At 32.6% G+C, this 21,166-nt stretch overlaps 1 protein-coding gene across 1 annotated transcript in view; it reads left to right on the forward strand.

Annotated features, from left to right (window-relative positions):
• The window catches only part of LOC143227681 (cAMP and cAMP-inhibited cGMP 3',5'-cyclic phosphodiesterase 10A-like), an 89,823-nt gene extending 82,401 nt beyond the window's left edge, over nucleotides 1-7,422 (forward strand). The window contains exon 20 of the mRNA XM_076459024.1: nucleotides 916-7,422. Coding sequence (XP_076315139.1) covers nucleotides 916-1,231 — 316 coding nt within the window. The 3' untranslated portion in view covers nucleotides 1,232-7,422. The remainder of the gene's footprint in view (nucleotides 1-915) is intronic.
• The last annotated feature ends 13,744 nt before the right edge of the window (nucleotides 7,423-21,166 follow it).

Below are 21,166 nucleotides of genomic sequence, written 5' to 3' on the forward strand. Positions count from 1 at the left end.
TTTACTCTGCTAGGTCTGAACACAGAATGAAAGATAGCAAACACAGGAATGCTGGTCAGCCTGTGCCTGTTGTAATTGATGATGTGATACATATTATTTTGCCCTTGTTATTCATTTTCTCTAATGTGACATTTGTCAAATTGTCCTACATAATTCACACGAGTTCCTTGTTTATTTCAAAACCTAATTGATCTTCACTGCACCTATGGAAAGAATCATGACCATAAGGCTGCAATAGGTACAGATATTCTAAATGCCAACAGGAAGAAAGTAATAGATGACAAACTATATTAGTACATAATAAACTACATTGTTGCTGTTTTGGACGAATACATCATGTGAGGCTTGGGGCCCAGATAAAACTGGCCACACGGCCCATAAGTTATAAAATGAAAATCAGTGTTAAATATTAGTAGTATATTCAAATATGACAGGATCCTGGTGCAACTGCACTAGTGTGCAATAGTGAGCCTGGCATTGAAGCTACCTTCTACATATTTTGAGTTTGTGACATACTGAGATAAAAATTTCTTTGAAACAAAAACTGGACCTATCCAGTATTGAATAAATGATCTAAGAATATTATCAGTGAAAATAGAATAACAATTTTAATATTGCAATCGAACTTCCAATATCAAATTAGTTATTGCAATTTTTGTTGATAGTAAAACATTTAACATATCAGATGCATATGTTGTGTAGTACCAGCATTTACAACAACAACAAAATTTCAGTATTTGCAAATGCATACAGTCATTCTGTGATTCAGTGGAAAAAGCTATAACTTTAGTAAATTGTTATTATTAAATGTTGTGTGTTTTGGAAGGTCATGTATTTCTGCTAATTAAATTGATTTTCTCTTTTGGGGTTAAAAGCTTCTAATTGTGACTTTCATTAAGATTAAATTCTTCCTAGGGAAAACATCAATAAATGGAAAGTTCATCTACAGAGTAGTAGTAAATATGGTGAAGAACATGAAACTTTAGAAGAAAAGGATGAAACTGTGGAGAATTCAGAATTTAAAGAAGATGACAAGATACAAACCAGCTTCTTAAAAACCAATGAAAATGAATGTGAAAATAATGAACAGTTATTTTCTTTACAAATAACTGAAGAAGAGCATGAGAAAACTGTAATAAGTGACACGACACAATCATTAGTGGAAGAAAAATATTATTCAGTAGAAAAAGAAAATGACAACAGTTCTAAAAAGTGTTGCTTTTGTTTTTAACTATTGTTGTGTTCTGATGTTGACATTGTGATAATTTTAAGTTTGATGTGTAAATAAATATAAAACTAAATTATCATAACTGTATTTAACTTATTTTGAAAATATTATAATTTTTCTATTTTCATCATGTAGTGTATTTTATTGTACTTGTTTAGATTTTATTAATCTTCAATGGATATTACAGTATTATAACATTTGAATTATGTGTTTGTTTAAATGTATTCGTAGACTGCATGTTTGACTCATTTAACAATTTCTAAAATACTTGGAAGTTGTGTTTGTTTAAATGTATTCATTTGGAGTATTTTGTATCTTGTTTATTTGGTATAAACACTGCAACAGTGTACTTTTAATAACCATAAAACGTGGAGGTGTATATTTCTTGAAATTTCACTTTTATTGTCACATCTTTTTTATTAAACTTGTATATCTATGTAAACCATAATAAGTTTTATAGCCACTTTAAAATCTTTATGTTTGGTACAGATACTCAAAGTGAATTGTAATTATAATGCATGTAAAAACAGCTTTAAATGTTTCAATAAAGGAACCCATTAATAAACATTATTTATACAGATATATAAATGTATATTTGTTAACCTTGTAAGCAGGCATGTGGATGATACTTAGCAATATAGTGTGGACTTGGTTCAGGAATGTCAAAAAATAAGTTTATGGAGGTGGCTGTAAAAATACTTATGAAACTTTAAAAAACGTTTTTACTTGAGAAAGTTATTTTTAACATATCAGAATGCATTTATATTATTTTTATTTTGGAACACATCTGGATATATCCTTACAAATAATCTAATTACAAAATCACTATAATTACAAAAATATACATTTGAAAAGGAAAATTGTACTTTAGACATAACTTAGGAAATCACAATGTTTCAAAATAAATTATAAGAGTTTCAGAGCACTATAAATTGAATCACATTAATTGTGAACAAAGAATTTTGTATCACGTGATTCTAAAAATAGTGTGAGCATTTAAATTTAAAAAAGAAACATAGCTCAAACAGTACAACAGAAATAGAAGTTACTACCTTTAGTATTATTACACAGCAATGTTAAATATGCATAATTATGGCACAAACTTTATAATACCATATGTTAAAGTTAATAAAACTGTATAAGATATTACTGTATTCCCAAATGTTTGACTTAAAACCTGAATAGCATTAAAAAAAAATCAGTGCCTTTGTCAGTTGCAAAAGACCTATCTGAAGAAATTTACAAATTGGGCTGGTGTGTGCATCCCATGCATATTTTGACATATAGGGTTTTGAACTTGGCTTGTTGAATGTAATCTTTGAGGAGGAAAAAGAAAGATCATGACATAATGAAAGTAACTCCTAGGAATGTCTTCCTGTTACACTTGCATGAAACCTTTGAAATTTCACTTGGCTTATGATGCCTGTATGAATAAGGATCACCAACCTTTGTCAAATGTGGAATTCTGACAAAGAATGTGTTACAGTGTTTTCCAAACATTTTCAAAACAGTCATGAACAGGTATGTTGATTTCCATTTCTTTGTTCCTGTTTTGTAGTTGTCACTTATGAAATAAATGCTTATTTCACCCTTTCATAGCTGTTTTAAAATATTTTTCTGTCTATATAAATATTATACATGTATTTGACTGTCTGTCTTAAATTTTTTTTGCACATATCTTGATCAAAAGCTACACAAATCTCATATCATTAAAAAGACCTTTATTGAAGGATTCCAAACTGCATATTTGGAAAAGTAACTTGTATTGAATGTTATACTTCTTAGAAGAGTGATGAATAGATTAGAGAAGAGGGGATGCATAGAGAGAAAATCTCACAATTTTCTCACTAGAGGAAATTCGGAATTTTATTATTTGGTTGTAAGAACTTAAAACTTGTATACTATTAAAATATGCATTATTAGTTACGTTTTTGTGCTGTGTTTATTCACATACCATGAAAAGAAAGTAGTTAAATAACATTTTGAATGGAACTTACTGAGACTTCATGAAATGGGTAGAAAGGATACCCATAGTGAAAAGGTTGTATAAAGTTATGTCAATGTGAGTTTATCTGTTTGACCACATAAGGTTTTTCTTAAATAGACTATGCAAAGTTTACTGATCTAACACATAATGCCTGTAAGAAAGTATAGGTAGCCTGAATGGTACTTATGAAAATGACAGAATAAGAAAATTCAAGTAAGAGCCTGAAAATTACCACAAATGTTTTGTAGGTCAAGGCTACTTTAGTTATATTCACATGACTTTTCAACATTTTTGTTTAGGTGTTCTACAGTAGTTAATTGCATCCTTGTAAACTGGACATGCATATTGTTTTGCTAAAGTAAAAGTTACATGCTACAACAGATATTACCTAAATGCTTGTACTAGTTTGACCTTAAATTTATATCAATTCCCTCGGATAAGGCAAGGCTTTCTTGAGGGATGACATAGATAATTATACAAGCTAGTATGAGCTCTTTTACTGTGCAAAGCTTATTATTATTTGTTTGATCCTTGTCCTATCCCAGTAATCAGTTTGAGCTTGAATGAATAGAAGCTGACTGTTTTGGTTCCAAACACATATTATTATTGTGTTTGACATCTGTTTTATTTATTAATTTGTATTTTCCTTTTTTTGTCATAATATTCTTTATAAATCTCAATCTGCTTAACATTTCTTTAACCTGCATTTTGCAAATGCTTGAACGTATTAGTCAGGGGTCATTGCACTTGAATATCATCCAGTCATTTCATCAGTAACTCTGGTTAGATGGAGAAAGGAGATAAACATTTTCACTCATGTTGTTGTAGTCTCACAGATAATTATTGTATTTATACCATTGATACTTATACATTCAGTACAGTTCTCTGTATGCTTTGAACTTCATACAAAGACTTATCAAATGTATATAATCACTTAAAAGTTTTACTTTATTTACAAATATATCATTCTGCATTAGGTGCAAAGTATAAGGATCCCTCTGAATATAACCAGGTGGTTGGGGCACATGACTCACAACCTGTATGTCATGGATTAAAATCTCTGTCCCACCAAACATGCTCACCCTTTGAGCTTTGGGGGAAGGAAGCATTATAATATGATAGTCCATGCAAAACTACACAAGGGCTATCTGTACCAGTTGTCCCTTAATTCAAAATAAAACCAATTTTTCAAATAACTTATTCATATCAATATCAAAAGCACTTTGAAAACATAGAATGATAAATACAGTTAAAAGATAATTAATAACTGTAACATACCAGACTCTTTCTTTAGTGCTGTTTTTCACAATCACAGAAAATGTACTTTAAAACTTTTTTTTTTTTTTTCTTACACCTGTGATGTCAGTGGTTAATCTAATAAATACAAATAGTAGTTTATATGTCTGTTATAAAATATAACCTTTGCTTGCTGCCTAAAGTGTTTAAACCATTTAAAAACATTTTAAATGCTTGTAACATTGTAGCTCAACATGTTTGATTCTGGTTCAATGAAAAGTAAATATATGCCAGTTGGTAAGTTTTTCTTTGGACATTAGCTTTTGATAGTTTTATATCATTCTTCTTCAAAATACCTTTATCTTTGTATTAACACAAAAATATGCTTATTATTTACCTCAATATTTTGTCCACTTTATGTTATCATTTGGCAAATGTTTGAGTATAATGTCTCCATACTGGAAAATACAACCTTCTTCACCCATTGTTAGATAATGACTCTGTGACCATATAAACATATTAAGTTTTTTAAGTGCATATCTACCTCAAACTTTATACTCATGTGATATATCCCTTCAAAACACTGCACAAGTAAAACATAAAATATGCAATTTTTTTATAATTTATTGGGGAAAAATTATGTGACAAATCACAGCTTTTTTTTTAATATATCAACAAGCTTCATACAACTCTATGTTTGATTTACAGGGCTGCATTTTAGAAAATCTAAGGCTCAATATAATACATATACTTAACTTTCTGCTACACAGGGGTGCTCTAAACATGATGCTTAGTCTATTTGGTTAACTTTATGTGCATGGGTGAGAGTCAAAGTGTGTATGCCACAATGTTTTTCAGAGTGCCATTCAACATTGTATTATGCAAATGATGTTATAGTTATCAACTATTCATTTTACCCTTCAGATGAACATCACCTTCCACACTGACTATTGTTGTCAATTCATGGACATCACTTGAGTACAACAGACTTATACATTCTATGAAAAGCTCACCAAACTTAGGGCAGATACACATAGCAAATACAAATACATAATTATATTCAACATTCCTTCTACAGTACATCATTGATGCATTGGGCCAATCCTGTGCACATTCTGTTCAGAGCATCCTTGAATACATGGCATCATGTTGAACTTACTACTTTGCATATCAGAAAGTTCAAGGCTCAACATGCAATATAATAATAAAACATTTTATTATTTTCACTATATCAGTGTGACTAGATCTTGACAATTGATGCAGCTATCCATCAAAAGTTTAACCATGAAGGCAGTGGGTGCTGTTGACTGGATATCATCCCTCTAGTGAGTAGTTTTAAATTAGGGATGGCTATGCCTGAACTATGAAATGTTTTGACTAGGTTATTTAGCCCATTTGATATATAAATTTTCACCCATGTTGTAAATACCAATTTTAATCTACACTTTCATATTGGTGTTTTCCTTGTCCCTCTTTTTACAGTAAGAGTTCATAGAAATCATAGTTATCATCACTGTAGTGGTCTAAGTCACATGCAACACTTATAAAGATAATTACATGTACATAGAGTAGTATGCTGTAGTAGTTTGTTAAGAAAAATCAGATGAGACAGAGTGCATATATGCATCCTTTGTTGAGAAATGTGCAACTAAGTTATGAAACAGTCATTAATTTGGATATAATAACTTATAAATCACTTTATTACCAAACTAAATATGAGCTATGATCACCATATCCTATGTTGTATTGTGATATTAGTATGGTAAGTTTATATTATACACTCAAGCTTTCTGTATATTTTTCATAAAATTAGAAATACATTTTTTTCTAATAGCTTAGTACCTAAGAGTAAATGAACATTTTAACTTTGGTTTCTGTTAAACACTTGAAGAACATTCTCACAGCTAGGTGTGGAGATGTTAATAACATAACTAGTAATGTTGTAAATATCTCAACTTCATTATTTTAATTCAGCCTGTTTAAGGTTATTCACATTTATTAAACAGTTTCATGCCTTATATGTTTACTTTTCATTTTAGTTTGCCTTATAACCTAAGTGAGACAGTGGTGAGTCTCCAAACTTATAATGCTAAGGTCCAAGGTTTGCTTCCCCACAGGAGATAGAGCACAGATACCCCATTGTGTAGCAAAGGTTTTGGTTTCTCATATATTAATTTTAACGTAAACATTATTATAATGCAGTTTTTTAGTATCTACCTAAATCCTTTTACCTATCAGTTATATTTGTTTACAAATTCAACTAATTTTATTTGTATCACAGAATTTTATATGTTTTAGTTAAGACAAAATCATTAAAGTGCTCATGTATTACAAGCTGAACTTGAACCTGTTTGTTAGTCCAAACTGTTTCTGCAACTGTACTGATTGTTTGGACATTGATAGGTCATACGTAATTCTTTGAGACTACATGTCTGACAGCCACATTGGTTGGGAGAGCTGGTATGTTAAAGCTGGCATAACTTTAATTGGCAGAGCTACCAAGTTGAATGTTGGCTTCTACTTCTATAAAAGAGTAGACTTAGGTTAGATTGCCAGGCAAATGGTTCTCTAATATGCTCTTGTTTTGCTTTGTTCATTTATAAGCTAGTTGATTGTGTGCTTTATTTGCGCTTTGAATTTTACCTTATCTTTAAGTTTAGGTAGATTTATTCAGTTTTTAATGTTATGCTAACTGTAATTCTAACTGTAAATTAGTGCTTGACATAACATAATAGTTATTACTGTCTAACCTTGAGTCTGTGTATTTACAATTTATTATAATCCCTTGCCAGAAAAATTTGTTTTGAACTATAGGACTATGGATGTGTCATAAGAATGATGATCAAATTCTATTACTTAATATAAGAAGAGCTGCCCAGAGTTGAAGGTTGATGCACTTGACTAGCTATGAGATTGTGTTCTTTCATGTGTTGTGTTATTTATTAATAAAGTTAGTATTTTCACTTGTCAACATTCTGCTGTGTCTTTATTCATTTCAATATGAAATTAGCCAACACATTTTCACAAAATTCTCAATCTTCATGTCAGTGATAAAGATAGATGTGTCCTTACTTTTATACACATCTCATGCCAAAGGTTATTATTGTTATCAAACTATTACACACTCACGTAGTTGATTGTTTTTGCTGTATGAACAATTTCCAACGTGAGCTAATTATTGTTAAATATCTTTATTTTGGACTATTTTTACCCTATGTTATAATTTTATTTTACTATGCTCTCATTTGCATCGTATTTTGAATGTCTCAATCTTAATTGATAAAATACTTCCTTGTAAATTCAGCAATTGATATTAAAACTTTTGCCTTATTGTGGACTACCAACTAAGGAAATCAAAGATAAGTACTATGGATTTCTCAGGAGCTAAACATAAATGTCATTTACCCATAAATGAATTGCTTACAAGAACCTTAATACTAACAGTACTTTTAACAATACTGACTGTTTGGTCGTTTAATGTTTTACACATAATATATTTATCCCATTGAGTGAGAATTACTATAGAAGAAATGTCTTCTTTTTCATAAAATTTATGTACTACATACATTAAATATGTGATGGATAAACATGAACAGTAACTTACATAATGTGCAAGAAAATGTTTAAATAACTTTTACCTAATACTTAATGGAAGGTAAACTAAAGAAGTGTGGAACATCCTATACACATTAGTATGTTTGAGAAATTTAAAATTTTAAAGTTTTATTTTATGTTGCACATGGAAAATGTGAATATCTAATCATAATGGTCAATATGTATGCATCTAGGTACGTTGTACCAGTGGTTTGTTACAAAGTTTGACAGTTGCCTGTAATTTGTTATCTATATTACTTGCATTGTCTTAGTTAAGTACTTCACACTTTAAAGTACTTTTTCAATTTCTCAGATTTGAACAACTAAATGGCAGCTGACAAGAGAAGTAAAACATAAAGTTAATGTCTGTGTTTTATTAATGTTAATTTGTTATGTTACTTTGCGTGTAATATACTCAATAAAAGAAATGAAGACAACATGTAGTACTCAATACTCACGTTCCTTTATTGAATTATTAATATTTAGCAAAAACACTTTATTAGAAATTTTAATTTTTTTCTGTATGGGAGACTCATAATGTTTACTGAAAGCTTGCCAAATGTTGTGAAGGTACAAATTGTATAACATCACAGTTTCAAGATACAGTGCTCTTATTGTATTGCTGTATTGCCACATCTAAAATATAAAACTCATTCTTTATGACCATATTAAATATAACACTAGGATTGCCATTTCTTATTGGTTGCCAGTGCTAGATAACCTTATGGATCAGTTAAATTATGATGGTTTGAATTTTCTCTTGGAAGTACCTATGCAGTTGTTACATAGAGATAGGGAGTCAGTGTATATCAGAGATACCTTATTGTGATTTTGGTCACTCTATAAAGATGATACTGGTTTTTGGACTGACTTTTTGTTCACTTTGACCACTTTATTTTCTGAGATTTTACTTGCTCTTCATATTTTTCTCTTTAATTCAGTTGACCAACATATTTTATTTTCAGTTCATTTTTAATTCACTTTTAATTTGTTTGCTCATTCTTTGCAAGCTTGATATAGTTTAGTTTATTGTTTTCACGTTTTTATCATTATAACTGGCTATGTTGCATGTACAGTGAGGTGTATTTTGTTTTATGTGGCTTGTTCTGGCTTCCATTGTATCACTCACACCCTTTTATATCCACTTTTGCCAACAAAATCTGCATTCCTCCTGCTATCAATGGATTCTAGCTAGCACATTGGACATTTATATAGTCTCTAACTGAAATGTCACAAAATAAATTGGAAAGTTTTAGCTCTCATAACCAGAATTTTGTTACAGTCATATTTTGAAAAGTCACATCAGGTTTTTCCTTTAGTTTCTTGTCTCTTTATGATAGGACTGGTTGGTTTCCAAGGAAGAAAGCTAACTGTTGTCAGACTATTGTCAGTAGGCCCATGTTAGGCACAAAGAAACCTACCCATGAATATGAAATATTCTTCATACTCTGCTTAGAGCTGTAAAGAATTATAATTTGGCCTATTTTCAAAAGCACAGCTCTTCAACACTTAACCTGAAGATTACCCGGGTAGGTCAAAACGTTGCTCTTTCCTTTATCAGTAAAATGTTAATACCCATACCAGCCGTTCTGAGATGAGATTAAGCAGAAAATTCTGTCATCTTTGAGATGCAGTAAAAAACTAATCTATTTTCTCAAACATTTTGACAAATTGTTGCCTTTAAGAGCACAATGCAAGAAGAGATAGTGCCATATTTGCTGTTAATGTATGCTCCATCCTTATAAGTCAGTTAATACCTTGGTAAGACTCAGCCTGTAGTTGGAATATTATCACAGGAGAACTGGAAATTTCTGAGACAATAACTCTACGCTGCACATGGATTAAACATCTTACTCAATGCATCTGTCAAAGAGATTTGTATGCCACTAGCACTTCCCATCTAATTTCATGTTATTTTATGTGAATTATGCCACTGAATGATGACATCATCATGCAACATCTTCAGGGCATTTTATGATACAGATGTATTTACATTTCTCATCCGTGTTAAAAGTATTGAAATTTACATCATTAATGAAACTCACATTTATTTAGCTTTTGTTTGAAAAGGTATAATCTTCATAATGAAAATCTACATCATTGTGATTTGTATGTTGTCCTGAGATGGGATGTTGTTCACTCTTAAGCCTTATTTCTTGTGACTTTGGAGGCAAGGCCATTTTGGCCATCATTATTCATGCTTAATGGGCATACTACTACCACCTTGTAAGCTGAAATTTTTTTTCTTAGTAGGAAGTGGTCTATTAGACTATGACCTTTACCTTTTGCTTGCTTTGGGTAGTACCATTCACAAAGCTACCTTAACCAGGGCTTCCCTTAAAATGAGGCCACTGAAGAAACTGGTGTTCAACTGCCTCAGTAGATGAGTCAGTTGCGTACTTCTAGTATCTGCACTTGAGAACCTAATCCCACAGGCCTTGCACTCTCCTAAGGTTGGCCCTGACCTTAACAATTCAATCTCTTCCCTTTTTATGTCTTTTTACCTGTGTTATTTATAGTTTTTCATTTTCACACTTCCTTACCCACGACCTTTGGGTTTATCTTGTTTTTATCCTTAATTTTTATTAGGTTTTTACTATTTTCTCTTTCTAACAGCTTCTTTCCCATGCTCAGATGCTTTGTCCCCTTCACATTTGTAACATCTCTTGTCCTAATTTGTAGAAAAAGACATGTCTGCTTACACTTATAGTTACTCTAAATATGCTAATGCAGCATTTAAGGCAACCATAATAAAATTCACTTCACAACTATGTAGCAACACACCAGCAGAGAATCTTCTGCAATGTGTGCAAGACAATAAAAAAAACTTATGTTCTTGTTCTTGGGGATTTTTTTCTATTTGCACCACATGAACCCTTAATAACATAATGTAGTTTCAAAAGGAACCATGACAAAATAAACTTCACACTATGTGAATACTATTTTAACATAAGAAAATAGAAGACGTGCATAACCATAAATGTTACACATTGTATGAACTAAGAATTATTTTGTAAACAATTTAAACAGAAATTGAAATAAATTTTAAGGCAAGTTGTGCACCAAATGTATGACTAGTAGATGGTAGAAGAATGTGATACTTCATAATTAATCCCACAGTGGGCTCAGTAGATAGCCCGATGTAGCTTTGCTATATAAAAAACAAAACAACCACATTCATAATTCATATTTGTAAATCGTAAGTCATAAATGTTACAGGAAGTGTTTTATATTACTGAAAGAGCATTCTAGAATTGCAGTTCTGTTGTTTTTTAATGAGTATACATCACTTCAAAGAGTGATTAATGAGAGAAAAATGATATTCAGAGATGAATTTTAGCAATATGGATTATTTTTTCATAAGTATTATACTTATCATGTAACATAGTATCAAACAACCTTCATATAAATATGTTTTGATTTGTAACACAAGCAGCCCTTTAATTAATACAGGTTCAAAGAGTAAGTAGCAAGGTTTACTTATTTATTAAAGATAGTGTGAAAAAGAGTTTTATATATCATATTGTAATGTTTTTAGTAGTGTTCATAAATTTTTTATTTGTGACAGAGTAAGCCTTAAATAAGGTAATGTAGTTTGAAAGATTGCCTAATGAAGTGAACGTGATATTCATTGATGAATTTTAGCATAACTGACCCTTTGTGTCAGAAAGTGTTATATATATTATGAAAGAGCATTAAGTGTATTTAAAAATGTGGTACAATCATAACATGGATTTTTCTTAATATATTTTTTCTCATGTTAAAAACGTTTTTGTAATAAATGTAAGGTTTTCTGTTGTTGTTTTTTGAGTAATATAAGAACACATTTGGTTAGCAGAGGAAAGTTAAAAGATTTGACATTAGTATTACATTTTAAGTAGCTTTAATTACATGTGACGTTTCTTTAATGATGCCTTCCACAGAGTTGTGTGGTCATTGTTTTACTGTATGTTCTGGCTTCTTTCCTTCCTTACAATCAGACATTTAAAATCAGAAATTGCTAAACCTGAATACTAGGGATATCTAACATGACTGTTGAGAGTATATGAATGAAATTTTCAATTCTGCTTATATTTTTAGTTGAAACTAAATTTAAAAAGTGTAATATATTGCATTTAGTTTATATGGCACTAACTTCACAACTATAATGGAAAAAAATGTGAAGATAGTCTGTTGCTTTTGTCTTGTAAAAAGTAGTTTTACTCTTTGTAATGTAAGAACTTTTTCTATTGATATTTCTTGTCTGTATTTTCATATATAATAGTTGGCAGACAGTGAGGACCTATTTTCAGAGAAGCCATTTCCAACTACTAGTTTTACCCCAAGTAGTTTCAACATTTACTACCCCTTTGGTAACACATGACCAGAGGGCCTTTTGCAGTATGTGCAACATATTGAAAAAACCTTGTGTTCTTGGTATTGGAGACTTGACATCTGTGTTTTATATATTATGGAAACATTTTGGATCTCACAACAGAGAAAAAGTGTTTGATGCAGTTACTTTTGTCCTGAATGACTGCAGTGCAGGAATGCTTGCCCTTCATATCTTAATGTTGTATCTTGCAATGACAAGACCATGTACTGGAGATTCTCTTGAGTATAAAGAAATGGATAGGAACTTTATTGAGTATTTGATTTTGTCATGAGTTGTTGCCACAGCATAAAGAGTTTCTGGTGGCACCTCTTGAAAACTTTTATATTGGTCTGAGATTAGACAAAAGTAGTGAAGAAAATCCCTTGCATTCTATGTATACTTTAAACACTGAATGTGTTTAACTCAGTGTGAGATTAGTGGAAGAAAGTCTGGGGCCAACTTCTGTAGAAGTAATGAAGACCCTGTGTAATGAATACTGCAGTTTATCCATAAAAAATATGCATTGTTTCTCTTTAATAAAAGTTTCCAGTTTTGAAAATGAAAACCCATCAAATAATGTTGTAAAAGAAGTTGAAAACTATATTAAAAATGGGAGTGTTTTTGCAAAAAATGTTTTAAACATTGTGACTAACTTCCCTAACAATGAAGTCAATCGAACATTCTTTAAATCATCAAACCAACAGTATAATGTTTATTATGGCTCACTTTCTTTTAACTGTTTCTTTCAACACATTTGTCACAAAAACAGATCTTTTAAAGCTCAATTCAGTAAGAAGACACCATCAATTTTTCTGGATAGTTGTTGTTTCACTGAGACACCATTATTAGCTAACAGTGTTCAACATTTTTTTTGTGAATGACATCATTTAAAGAAATTGTCCAAGATTTTAAAACATCAAGTTTTAGTTTTATCATGGAAAACACTGAGGTAATGACCTTCTGTCAAAAACTTCAAATTGATCTCAAACTCTTTCTGTTCATGTGTGGATTTTTTTCAGAATTTTCAGCTGTCTTTTCATCTCAAATCTTATAGACCAAGTGCTCCACCAGCTTTAGTGATTAATGCAGTACCACTGCTTTCAAGTGGTGTTTTTTTTTCATTCACCACCAAACTATTATGGGAAGTTGAGAACACCAGTGGTGATAAATATGTCAGTGACTTGTTTGGTATAGACATAGAATGGTTATCAGCTTTATTAGGTATAAGATGTTTAGGTTATGATGGCAGATATAATCACATATTAAACATTATAGAATATCTACTTCAACCAGGTTTTTTCTAAAAAAGAAATTATAACAAAGAAAAATTTTAGTATGGCAAAATGTTTATGTACATCATTACAAACACAGAGTTTGCCATCCAATATAGTAGAAGTGCTCTATCCAATGATAGTTACACCCCTAACAAATATTTGGCAATACATAGCAGGAGTTTGGATGTGCACAGAATCAGTCATTTTAATGTTGCTTAAATTTGTAAAATCTTTGAATGCTGATGATGTGAACGTCACAAGCTTCATTTTCTGGGAACTTCTAGCTGAAAAATTGAGGGAAGATGACAAAATCCATACTTACATGCTCCATCTTCAGACACTGTATTTTCTTCATGGTCTTCATCTTTACCTTTTTGTATCACAAGAAGACTGTCTTGTGTGCACAGAAAGCTCACTAAAAAATTATTTAACCTCAGCAGAGTTGTTTATTAATCATCAAGTAGAAACATTTTTCCCATGTCTGGAGTCATAAGGAACATGCCTGTGATTATAACAGTAGTCTGTTTGTGAAATACTTGAAGTCAGATTTTCAGTGAATTGATTCTTTGGTTCATGAAGAAGTTAATGGAAAATTCAAGTTAATATTTTTTATCCTCACAAATACTTGAAAAAAATAATTTCTCTCTTTGCAAAATTACTCTGAAGTAAATTGAAAAAGTAAAATTCAAACAATCAGAACTAGCAAAATCTGAGGCCCTTTCAAGTTTGTATTAAAATAATTGTTCTTTTCTTCTTGAAACTGTTGGAGCCAATTGGACCAATATCAAAGAATACAAGTGTGGAAAGATAAAACTGAGCCTGTTCTGTTTAGCTCCAGGAATGTAGATCCTTTAAGTACTTCTTTTCTCTCTCCTCCCAAAATATCTGTTTCTGTCAATACAAATTCTATTGCTCTTCAGTATCCTTACCCTATTAACCACTCAAAAACATGCATTCAGATTTCTAAAAGTAATGGTGAATTGTGTATCTTAGTGACACGAAAGCCACTTTGTCTTTTTGAAGACATAAGCAGACCAGTGCTGAATTAACCAGATTATATAATGCCTTGTAAGGAGTTAAAAATGTGTAGTATCTTTTATCTAGGTTTACAGTTCAACCCAGAAAATGTAAAGCGAGTTTTATGTCAACAACAACCAGTTTGAAAGAAACAATAACTGTATTGCTACAGGCATCTGAAAAGTTTGTGACGTTAAAGTTAGCTGAACCATACTCAAGTAGGTCTGATTTATATCAGTTAACAACCATATGTGTGATGTGCAGAAACCTCTAATAGCAGTTGATTTATATTATTGTTTTTTTTTCAATTGACTCAATCAGATGAAAGGTATACCACACTTATTAAATATGATAAAATCTCAACAAGTGAAAGCAATATTGGTTATATAAGCAGAACTTTCTTTACTGAGAAATGTGCTTAGTTACTTTCGTAGCTGTACTGTCACAACTAATGCCAACAATCAGTTTTTTAAACTGTTAAAATCCCATCACTCCAGATAGTTGCTTCAAGCATGTTTTAGTTTATCTCCTTTTCATAAATCCTTATTTGCTTGCAAATACTTTTTGTTCTCTGAGTAATCCTGCAGAGAAACTTGAATACACAGAAACCAGTTCAGCTTGCCAGAAGAAACCCAAGAACCTAAAAATATTGTAAGTATTGTAATAAACAATGTTAAACAAAAGATTGGAGAAACGATAGGAACTTGTGTACTCAAAAGTTAAAATAAACCAGAAGGGCTTATTGCATAAACAAAGTGAAGCACTGGTATCAAGTTAGTATATGTTAACAAAAAATAAGAAACTGCTGGAAAAAAATCAGATAAAGAATAGAGAATAAACATCAGTCCATCCTATTTATTATGGTACCAAAGTAATTTAGTTTTCATCCTATTATGGATACATATAACTACTGTAAATTTGGTTTGTTTTAGTATATTAATCTTATTTCTGATTTATGTTACAGTTTAAACTGAAAAATGTTAATTCCAATATGGTACTATCCCTCCTTTCACAATATTAGCTTTTTTTTTTGTGCTGCCCTCTATTTGCAAACTTTTTTGAATGCATGCCACAAGTATTCAACACTCCTTTTGGTGGAATCCAAAGTTCAAACACACCTTTCATGTAAATCACTATGCGTCATCTCTCCACCAATAGAAGAGCACTAATATCATGTGATTCCTTCTGTCCACCACTACCAAACTATCTCTTTTTGTTTGGAACCAATAGTATTCAAACTTTGTTTTGTTTACACAAATGTTCACTCTAATTGTTTTTGCTTTTTTGTGATTTGTTTTTCTTCTAAATTAACAATTTTATTAGTTATGGACTTCTTCACTTTGTTTGTTTTTCAAAATTATTTTTTTTTTGTTATTCCCTTCCCCTATTGTCTCTTTATCCTGTTTCCTTCCCTTCTCCTCTGGGCCATTTGTCACACTAGCATCTGTCTAAGGAGTTTCAGAATATTTTTACACAAACCAGCTCCACCAGGCTTGAAGGTATATTATTCCTCTCTGTTTGTGGTTCTGAAAGAAACAGGACTGTCATCAATTTGTCCCATCTCCATCAATATTTTCACACATTTCATTTCACCATGGAGACATACCTTTCTCTTCAGTGGGCATTTTCTCTTGGCCTTTGAATGACCAATGCCTACCTACACATTCCTGTAGCAGAATGTTCCTGTTGATTTCTTCAGTTTGTCCATCAAGGAGTTGTGTACCAGTTTCAAATATTATCTTTCAGCCTGGCATCAGTGCCATACATGTTTTGTTGCATTGTTTGCTCAGCATGTTCATACTTTGGTCTATGCTTCCATGTTTATAGGGATGACTGACTTCTTATTCCTTCTGAATGCTTATCAGTCAGTCACACACAGCAGCTCTTAGCTGAAGCTGCATAATTGGGCTGGTTGATTGAGTTGGAGAAATCCTTCCTTCATCTCACTCAATACCTTATTCATTTTGGTGCTTTCTTTAACACCAACTTAGTTGGGTCCAGCCTTCTCCTCTCTAGCTCCATTCTATGGAATGTACCATTTGGAAAGCCCTGTCTGTTCCCTTAGTTTCTACTTGCAGGGTTCTATCACTTTGGAGATGTGGACTTCCATGATTCCTCTTATGCTCTACGGCAGGGCCATATTTCTTTTATGAGCCCTTTATGATCAATGGAACCTTGCATGGGATCCCTTGAATGCTTCTATCACCATTCCCTTTTCCTTTGTAGAAGATCCTCACTGATAGATGGACAAGGCCCATACATCCACGGGTGTTACACTTCCTCATTCACATCCAGATTTATATCTGTTCATACAGGCCTTTAGGGTGGGGTACCTGGATGGATCACAAGGAGGTTTCAGGTCATTGGTCTGTCAAAGAGTGTTCTCTTTACATTAGTTTTCTCAAACTCCTGACTATGGATCATGTTCTTCATCTTGCCAGCCATCATCTAGTTATGATCTAGTCTGACAATTCTACTATAATGGCTACTATCATTCACCAAGCAGACACCAGGCCCAGTACCCTGTACTTTGGAACTCTAGATATGCTTTATTGGGCTCACATACACATCACATTCATTTGATGGTATATCATGTAGCTGGAACTTTCAGTCTTATAGCTGATAGTCTTTTCTGACTGGATAGGTTTACTACATGGAGCAGTTCCTCCATCTTACTCTCTTTCAGTGGCTCTGTTTACATTTGAGTACACCTCATATTGATGGCTTTGCCACTACTTTCAGTCACAGATTACCTCATTTTTTATCCCTGGTTCTCTACCCTCAAACCTTGACTGTATATGCCTTCAGCCAAGATAGGTCTCTTCAGTTTCTTTATGTTCATCCTCCTATATGTTTACTTTATCGAGTGACCTCCCTCCCCACACTACTGTGTGCACGGTCCTTCTGATTGCTCCTTTCTGGTCTGGTCACTCATAGTTCCCTTGCTTGTTTCAACTGCAAATGGTACCTTCCCTTTCCTGATGCTCCAACTTACATAGTCCATCCTTCATCTTCAAATCTGGTGGATCATATCACCCATGGAAAGCATGAGTAAAGCAAAAATGGATTGCTATTCATCTCTGCCATGCCTCAATTAAATAAACTGGTATGGCCTGCTTTTAAAAATAACATTTTGTGATCACCCATTGCACTGTCTCAAGTACTTCAGTCCCTTAAGACTTTTCAATGCACTTTCCCTCCTTCCAATGGTGTGCAGGAGTCTTTACAACATACCAGTTCCAAGTTACTGGGTTGATTGACCATGGAGGCAACCTGTTGGATAGGTTCCACACAGATGGTTATAACTATTTAGTTCAGAGTAGGGTGGTGATGTTCTGTCAGTGTAAAGGGAGTTGCAAGATCCTCCAGTTGGGTGATTTTCTCAAAGTTCAGATACCCAACTGCAGTTCAACCCTCTGATTGAGTGCCCTTCTCCTACCTTGACATGGATATCAGTATCCAGCATTGAGATCGAGTGAACCAATCAGATAAGTCCCCACACTGGTTTCAGGTTGTCCATTTTCCCATCTTGATGGCTCTTCTGTGCAGTGGGTCACAGGTTCTTATGATATGCTTCTGCTTCTTTCCTGAGTCTTCCTTCGTCATTTCAGACTTGTTCATGGTTGCAGAGGTTGAATGCAAGTTTATAAAAATATAAGTAAAATTCAGAGAACCTAGGTATTAGGGAACATTGTATACGAATGTTAATTTTACACTGTGTAATTGCACTAAACTTATTTCAATTATCAATTCAATGATTTAATTTTTTGTCAAACTAATGTACTGAATTTGTAACTTATACCATTCCAGGGAAACTTTTTCTATAAAATAATTTGGCAAACAGTTCATTCATGTTCATGGAGTTATGAGTAGGAATCAACAATTTATAAACATCTGTATTGCAGCTAAATAAGAAAATAATTTATATTGGAAAAATATTTTGAAAAATGAAATCACAATCGGTTATAGTTCTGTAAAAATATTCTGATATGTGTCATTTCCTAATTTTGAGTTTGTTTGTAGCAACGTCTTAGCTAAAGAGTAACATGTGCTAGAATTTTCAAAACTTTTGTTTCATTTCACAGTAAATATTAGCCTCATAAATGGTTGTCATAGTTTTGTACCACTGATGCATGCTACATGTGAATATCTAAATACATATTTTAGCAATGTATTCCTCATTTTTAAACCAAAGAGTTCTTTAGTTGATTCAGTGTGCTTGGTATTTGATTATGTAAAGTCCACCCTTAAAGCTGTTACTGAGGCTAAGATAAATTATATCAATTACATATTTCCAGTATTTTCCAATTAAAGTCAGACATTTATGATAAATGCATAGTGTGGATGAGCATTATCATTCACAAAAATCAAGACCAGGAACAACAGTGAAAATTATAAACAACTGTGAGCTTAAAAAAAGTAATATTAGTTGAGTGCTCAATTTTTTTAAATGTTATATAACTTGGCATAGATTAAAATAGAGAAGTGATAAATGAATATTACATTACTCTTTTAAAATTCTTTTTGGATGAATTTGTCACAGTTTATGTAATTTTCTTGTCATATTACTAAGGTACGTAATCAATGTAATAAACAAGGCCGGATTAATCTAGTGCGGGGCCTGTAGCATGTGTTATAAAGAGGCCCTAACTTAAAAAAAGAAACAATATAAATATTAAAACACGGAAATTTTTAACTTCCATTTTAAGTAATTGCATTTTTCATTTGCTATAAAGCCAGATAATATGACAAATATGCCTGACATTTTAGTAATAGTATTATTTACACATAGGTATCAGTTTCAAAGGTCAAAAGTAGCAAAAGTACAACTTAAAGGTTATATTTTCGAGATTGAGCATGAGCAAATTTGTTGATGAGACTGGAAATGTCTATTTCACACAGAAGTTCATGCTCAATGCTCATTAGAGTGAGATTGTGCAATATGTTTTGACCCATGGTCTTCTTAGTTCATTTTTAACACTTTTCAGTTTTGAAAATGAGTGTTCTCCACTGCAGTTGGTAACCATGAATAACACATAGATGTTCAAGGCAATTTCTACATTTGGAAAGCAGGACTCCAATGAATTGTCAATTATCAAACGTCAAAATTGTAACTCTACAAGGTCTTGTTTAGCGCCAATATGAGAAGCAAGATCAGTTTTCAACAGCTCAGTAAACTGCACAAATTCTTCACCAAGAATTTCTTCCAGATCTTCTGAATATGATTTGATAAGATTTGATAACCTCTTCACAATCTTTTCAGATGTAAACCACTGTAATTGATAAAGAAATCCAAATATATCATTCACCTTTTGATAAGCTTTCTGTCATTTTGACAGGGCAGAAAGCAAGCTATCAATAATGACAAGAAATGTTCGGCTTTTAAACTTCTGAGAAGGCATTTGAGATTCAAGAAGTGGATAAAGAGTGCTGGAACCACTGAAATCATCATAATTGCGATTTCGCTCCTGTACTCTTGGAGTTGATGATCTTCACACTCAGTCAGATCCTTGGCTTTTTGCTCAACATCTGAAAAAATAGACTGCATAGCTTGAATATACCTGTACAAGGATTTATAGAGTGCACAAGCTGTGTTCAAGTCTTGGTCAGAAGATTGCAAAGAAGCACTGGTCATTTGAAAACTCTGTAATACTTAATCCCACAATATGACCATTATTCCTGTTTCCAACTTCATCATGGTTGAAAGTAGTCCACAAGTCTGTTGACGAAACTATGCCTTCTGAATATTATTTGAAATGCCATTTGAGACCTATTTCATTGCAGAAAAGCTGTATAAAAGTGCTTTTGTTGCATCTGCACGAGTTGACCACCTGGTATCTGACATTCACTTCACAATGGGGAAATGAGCACCACCATCAGATAATGCAACAGAAAGGAGACCCCACCAATAGGTGGAAGCAGAAAAAAAAGTCTACAGGCTTTCGACAAATTCAAAAAAGTGAATGCTTCTTGACAACATTCAACAGCGCATTTTCCAACCAAATTTAGTGGATGTGCAAAACATGGAATGTAATCTACAAACTCGTTCATCTCTTTAATTTGTGCTTGTAAGCCACTATACTTGCCACTAATGTTTGTTTGTTTTTGAATTTCGTGCAAAGCTACACTGGGCTATCTGCACTAGCCATCCCTCATTTAGCAGTGCAAGACTAGAGGGAAGGCAGCTAGTCATTACCACCCACCGCCAGCTCTTGAGCTACTCTTTTACCAACGAATAGTGGGATTGACGGTCACATTATAATGCCCCCACGGCTGAAAGGGTAAGCATGTTTGGTGCAATGGGGATTCGAGCCCACGACTCTCAGATTACAAGTCGAACGCCTTAACCCACCTGGCCATGCCGGGCTGCTACTCATATTTCTGGGATTGTCATAACTTTGACCACGACAGACTATGGACCAGTGAAGTGCAAGAAGACCCCATTTTGAGCCAAAGTCCTACATGGTGTGTAGGGT

The sequence above is a fragment of the Tachypleus tridentatus genome, chromosome 1 (assembly GCF_004210375.1).
Source record: "Tachypleus tridentatus isolate NWPU-2018 chromosome 1, ASM421037v1, whole genome shotgun sequence".
Taxonomy (NCBI): domain Eukaryota; kingdom Metazoa; phylum Arthropoda; class Merostomata; order Xiphosura; family Limulidae; genus Tachypleus; species Tachypleus tridentatus.